The 6,421-nt window shown below is 58.0% G+C and overlaps 1 protein-coding gene across 1 annotated transcript in view; it reads right to left on the bottom strand.

The window, feature by feature from the left end:
* Positions 1-5,684: 5,684 nt before the first annotated feature.
* Positions 5,685-6,421, bottom strand: part of KIRREL1 (kirre like nephrin family adhesion molecule 1) — a 39,320-nt gene continuing 38,583 nt past the window's right edge. The window contains 2 exon segments of the mRNA XM_034667682.1: positions 5,685-6,376; positions 6,378-6,421. Coding sequence (XP_034523573.1) covers positions 6,088-6,376; positions 6,378-6,421 — 333 coding nt within the window. The 3' untranslated portion in view covers positions 5,685-6,087.

Here is a 6,421-nt window from a genome sequence, read left to right on the forward strand (position 1 = left end):
GTTGGGCCTCGGGCCAGAGCTTGCCAAGACAGAGGACTCATAAGGAGGGAGTGGCTTTTCAAAGTCTGCAGAGCTTGGCAATGACTACATGACCTCAAGCTGGGGGTGACTTAAGGGAGGCCTACTACATGGGACAAGCATCTGTGGCCTCTCCTGTGTCAGGAGCAGAGTGGCGCTGTCTACAGATCACAGGCTTGTCCCCAGGAGCCTGCTGGCCCCGCGTGGGGCTCTGGGGATGCACGGAGGACGCAGGGGCCTCCCACGCAGACCCACCACACAGAAGCAGCCACCGAACACAACTCCACGCAGCGGACTCACCTGGGTCTCCACTTTTGCACACTGGCTTCTCTCCTCTGTTTTTTTCTTACTCTATTCTGTTTGCTTCTGGCCCCCAACTATCGTGCCAGGCTTTACCTGCCCCAGTTCAACTTACCTGGCTGCAGCCCCCAGCTCCACATGCACTTGGGCCTCGCATTCCCGTCCAGGTGGGACTCGCCTCAGGCTCGTGGTCTTGAGACGGCTCCCACTGCACCGGCCCCTCCATCAGCAGGGCCTCCGGACTGTGACCTCCAACCTTCTCGGAAATGAGTTGCATTACCTCGAAGGTATTTTTCAGCTTGCCCCTCCCCACCTCTGCTTCCGACTGTGTCCTGTGTCCCTTGCACACAGAACGGCTCCCGTGGACCAGAGTTAGTTTGCTTGGCTGTTATGTGGGTGATGCAGACAATAGAGCCTTGCGTCTCTCTGATGATCTATAGCTTTCAAAGAACATGATCTGAAAACAGCCATTTTTTTCCCCTGGTGATCCTCAAACGCTCCTGTGAAATGACCAAAGTGAAGTCCTTGCGAAGGCCACTACACTCCAGGATTTCAAATTTCTCAGCGGGGTGGCCCATCCGGGCCTCCACCGCACCTGCTTGCATCTCCTCCCTCCGAACCAGAAGGCCCCGGGCTTGGGGACTTGGTTGTTGACCCAAACCTCTGCATCTAAATAAATGGAACCCGTCTGGCTCCCACCCTCCCATATCCTTCAGGATCCAGACCCCAGGTTCAGTCGCCCCCTTTCCTGGCCCTAATCAGATTTGGCACCAAACTTTCGGGTGCGGGGTTCCCGTGGCAGGGACCTCCCGCTCTGTGCCCCCCCAGCTGCCGGCTTCCCTGGCCTCAGGGCCCAGTGACAGTCACAAATATAAGTAACCGCCTGGAGACACAAACAGATCCTTTCTGCAATCTCAACCCAAAAGTCTCTTTTCCCCAAATTTGACCATTTCACTCCAAATCGGGTGAGCTTTTAAGTTACTAGAGCTGCTCACGCCTAAAATAACACAAAACATGGTACTTTTTAAAACATTTATATTTATATATATAAAAAAATTAAATATATATAATATATAGTGTGTTTGAGACTAAAAATATAGTACATAATATTTAAAAAAAAGGAAAATGAAAACAGGCAGAATAGGAAAAGGCGTGAGGACACACAGACACACATTGCTAAAAACCTACGATGGTCTGTCCTAACAAAAATAATATTTTTTCCTCTTCTCTTAATTGTCATCATGGATCCATTTATTATTGGGGTTTGGGAGGAGAAAACTCAACTGGAGCCAGAAGTGGAGGCTGTGACCCCGAGGGTGGTCGGGGTGCAGAGCGGGACCGCCGGGGCCCCGGGCTCCTCCGGGCGGCTGTGCAGCAGCCGGGCCTCCGGGGGCTCGGCTGCGCTCTCCCCCGTGGGGGGTATTCCTGGGGGCAGCATCTGATCTCCAGAAACAGGGAGAAGGCCCCACGGCCCACAGACCCTCGGAAGGGCCAGTGGTCGTGGCCAGCAGAAAGCCGGGAGCAGGGGCAGGAGGCTGGCGGGAATGTGATCGTTCTATGCAAACGGAGCTACTATTATTATTATTATTACTGTTATTATTTTCAAGGGCGGGCTTGTACCAGAGCCGCCCCTATGGCCTGTGACGTCTGCACAGCAATGCTCTCTCCAGGGACGGGGCCTGGAGCTCCCTCACAGTGATACAAGAAAACGGAACCTCCCCCAACCCCCACATTGTGGACTCTCCCCAGCCTGGGCCAGCAGCCCGGAGGCGGGAGGAGGCCAGGCTGAGGGAGGCCGGGCCGACGCCTTTCACAGAGGCTGGCCTCCAGGAGAGGCAGACACTGTGGGGGATGGAGAAGGAGGGGACAAGGGAGGGGGGTATTTAAATGTTAGTTGTACAGCCTCTTCACAAAAATAGATGCCTTTCCAAATTACATCCCTCGGTCTATGGCGTGTCCTGGGACCATCTCCTCACGGGTCCCACCAGGGTCAGGAGCTTTGCTAACGCCTTTCAGGTGATTCCCTAACAAGAGGCGGGACACAGAGCACTAGACTGGTAGAGAAGCCTCAGTCTCCGAGGCCGGGGTGGCCCAGGAGTGCAGCTGTGCGGACGGGAGGGTCCACACGGCGCAGTGAGGCAGTGACAGAGCCAGTTCAGTCCAGCGGGGCTCTTGGCTTCGACGCGCTTTTCTTCCAACCTGAATGGGCCACCACCGCTGTGTGCAGTGTGTCAGGTGGGCTGAGAGACCACCGGATTCCATCCTAAGGAGCCCGGGACCTGTGGTGCCTGACAGAGCGTGGGAACCAAAGGGTCCTGGAAGGCTGCCCTCAAAGTGAGGGGTAAGAAGAGGCGGGGGCCTGTAGATGGGGGTCAAGCTGACCTTTTCTGTCCCCCAGCATGGCGTTCGGGGGAGCACCGCTCCATCCCTGGTGGCTCCCCTTCCTGACCTCACGAAGACTCTGGGGCTGGGCTTGGAGGGATCCAGGACTCAGGACTCAGTCCGAGCCCCCACGAGGAAAGAGACCGCGGCTCACTGAGAATCACCAGAACCTCTTCGAGATCCAGAGTTTATGTCAAAACTGCTCTGCCCTCTTCCCTCTACCGGCTGCTCACAGAGCGGTCAGCCATGCTCACGCCTCACCAGCTGGCTCGAGAGGCCCCGGCCGGCAGGTTCAGCTCCTCAGTGACAGGGGCGCGCCGTCCTTGGGCTCCTGGGGACGGGGTGGAAGTGGCTGCTCCCGTTACCCCCTCAGCCGATGCTGCCTACCCCGCCCCGGCCCCGGACGCCTTTGCCAAACGGGCAGAACTCTGAGTGGGCTCCCAATAGTGGGCAACGGTTCCCAGTGGTCAGAGGAGGAGCCCGTCCCAATCTCACCGATGCTCAGGGTATGCTCTGCTCCCCGTGGGCATCCAGGGGATCCTAGTGGAAACTCGTTCACAACACTTCCGACAAGAGGCCCACAGTGAAGGTTTTTTTCAAGAGAGAACCTTCCACCACCCCCATCCCTTCCCTGCTCACGTACTGTTCCCAGCTCCTCACCTGGAGTGGCTGGGCCCCCCACCTCACCAAATGAATACAGCAAGAGCAGAATAATTCTAGGGTTGTGCAACCCTCCCCCTATTTTTAAGGCCAGAAAATCGGGGGCGGTAAATGTAAAGAGGTTAGGCCCAGGTCACTCAGTCGATGGCAGCTTAAGGATGGGGTCCCCCCGATCTCCTGACCCCTAGTGCCTTGCCCTTCCCACTAAGATGATGGGATCAGGGGATCGAAGGGGATCAGGACCCCCAAGGCGACCACATCAAGTACTCAGGCACCCCGCTGGCGGGGCCCAGGCTCCAACAGCAAAGCTCTACTTCGTTCAAGGGCGCCTTCCACTCCCCAAAAAAGTAATTCCCTCTGGCCCAACAGGCAGGCCCCAGTCCCGATTGTGATCAGACCAGCAGCGTGCAAACTGCAGAGGGCAGAGAGGGCCCGGGCGCTGGTGTCTGTCTGTGCCTTGCCCTGCGCACGCTCCATACCCCGGGGCGGGGTGGGGGGAGCAGTCAGTGTGTCAAAGAGCAGAGAGCAGAGAAGTAACTGGTCACAGGCTTCTGAAAACTAATGGTCCCTGTAGTGTCAGCTGAGTGGCTAGTGACCTTGGGCCCCTCGTCTTCAGCGTTTCAACAGAATGGGCCCAGCACTAAAACAAAAAAGGGTGGAAACAGAATGTGACCAAACCCCACATACAAATGAATATTTTTTGGAATATTCTTGTTTAAAAAGCCATCACCACCTTTAGACTTTAACTGTCCGGATTACACATGGCTTCTCTTTCTGTGAAGATAATCCCAATACGCATGGACTCATCTTTACCAGACCCTCTCCCGGGGCTCACATACATGGACTCTGTTGGGAGGTGTCAGCTCCCAGGGGTAGGGGGGGAATGCAGCTGGAGCCTGGATGATGCCCCCCACTGCCATAGACACCCAGGATTTGCCCGTGTTGCGGCGGAAGGGGACGCAGAGGCAGTCTGCCGGGCTGGAAGGGAACTGCTTTCTTCCTGGGCGTTAGCTGGTCCTTGCCAGCGGGGACGGTGAGGAATGTCACCCCACAGACCCGTCGGCAAGGGTGGTGATGGCCCGTGGCTGATGAGCATGTAACTCATTAAAGCAAACACGACTAATGAGTGGTGACCAGGAGAGAGGGCAAAGCACGTTCCGGGGATCACGCTAGAAGCCCCGCCTGTCGGGAGAAGGGGAGGCCGGGGCGGGGGCACAGTTCTCTTTGGTCAGAGGCGGCAGCTGAGAATGGCTGTGTGGAATGTGTGTGTGGGGACAGCATGGGCGTGATTGCCTGCAGTGCCCTCCCGTGCCACCTTCCTTCCTCGCCAGGCCCCTCACCCGCCATCCCTGAAACTCTGCGACACCTGACGGCGGGTCTGGGGCTGGCAATACCCACCCTCCGTGGTCCCTCCCCCCCCAGGGCCAGTCAACCAAAGCTGGACACTCAAGGCACTGAAAGTGGAAGAAGGAATCTGATTGGTCCAAGAAAAAAAAGACACTTAACAAACCAAAACCTGTCTGCAGAGACTATTTCCCATGGCCCTGGAAGGTGGCCCCCCTGACCAGCTGGTGAGCAGGACAAGGAGTCTGAGAGACAGGCCCCCTCCCTAAGCCTGTCAGAGCCCATCGGGGACAGGTCTTACCACCTGAATGTTTAAAAATGGATTCAAAGTGCTTGGAAATTCAGAGGAATGGACGGTGCTAGGATTCTGGTGGAGAACAGATGCCCCCTTTCCTTCCCATTGGGACTTTGGGTGGGGGATTCCCTACAGCTTTTTTTCTTTTTTCTCCCCAAATGAGGTTTTCATTGTTTTCTGTTGTCTTTGAAAAATAGCCTATAGCATCCCACCCTCACACCACCACTCCCCAGACAGGCTCAAGAGTTAAAGCCGGGCTACAGGGCAGGCTGGGGAGGGAAGGGGCCCCTCTAGAGGGGGTTCTGGAAACTGCTTTGTAGCACACAGCCTTCCTGCTGGTGAGTCAGGACATGGCTCCCCCACCGCCCCTTTCTGCTGGGGGACCCCTCATCTAACCGGCTGGCCCTGCACAGAGGAGAGACAATGGGGCTACTGGAGAAATCCGGAACCTCTCCAGACAGGTGTCCATAATGCGCAGCCGGGACAGCTGGCACTTCCCTCCCAGCTGAATGAGGGCTGGATCTGAACTCAGTGCCAGGGCTATTCTGTGGACAGCTAAAATCAATCCAAGGTCCCTTCTGCAGTCCCGGAAGGGGACATACTGCCGGGCTATGAATGCAGAGGACAGAGAGGCTGGCCAGGCAAACGGGTTTCCACATATCTGTGCCCAAGCCCCCCACCCCCATAGCTTGTCCCCCTAAGCCAACGCCTGCTCATCGTCACACAGCCCTGTCCACTTAGGGGAGACCAGAGGGGTGGCGTGGAATGGGAATGCTAAAAAGTGCCCCCTCTGCTCTCCACAACCTTCGCTTCCCTGTCCCCACGCCGGGGCCAGGCCAGAGCGCAGGTCAGAAGAGACACGTCCTCCCGAGGAAGAGGGAAGGGCAGGCCCGGGAGGCTGGGGCATGCACAGAGCACCATCCTCGGGACGGGGTGTTTCCGGGAGACCTGCTCCCCACCTGCCAGGCGACAGCGGAGGAGGAAGGCTGGTCCGGGCCGGGAGCAACGCGCAACGCCCCTGAATATCAGGGAACGGCTGTGAGAGCCTCGTCCTCTGCCCCGCAGAGGCGCCCGGCCGGGCTCCGGGCTTACACGTGAGTCTGCATGCGCTGCTGGAACCGCTGCCCGTAGTCCGAGTGCTGCGAGGTGTAGGAGAAGCGGGTGGCCGTGGCGTACTTGCCGATCGGGTCGTACGCCTCGAACGGGGTCCGCTCCAGGCCCGACGGCGGCGCCTGGGGGTAGCCCAGTCGGTAGGTGGGGTAGCCCGCCGCCGCGGGGAAGGGGTGCGGGTTGAACTTGTCGTAGTTCTCATAGGACAGCGTACCGGCCGAGTCGGCGCCGGCGGGGGCGGCGGGCCCGGGGGCGGCGGGTTCGGGGCAAGTCGGACGCGGGCGCACGGCTGTACGTGCTGAGCTGCGCGTA

The sequence above is a fragment of the Ailuropoda melanoleuca genome, chromosome 8, assembly GCF_002007445.2.
Source record: "Ailuropoda melanoleuca isolate Jingjing chromosome 8, ASM200744v2, whole genome shotgun sequence".
Lineage (NCBI taxonomy): Eukaryota > Metazoa > Chordata > Mammalia > Carnivora > Ursidae > Ailuropoda > Ailuropoda melanoleuca.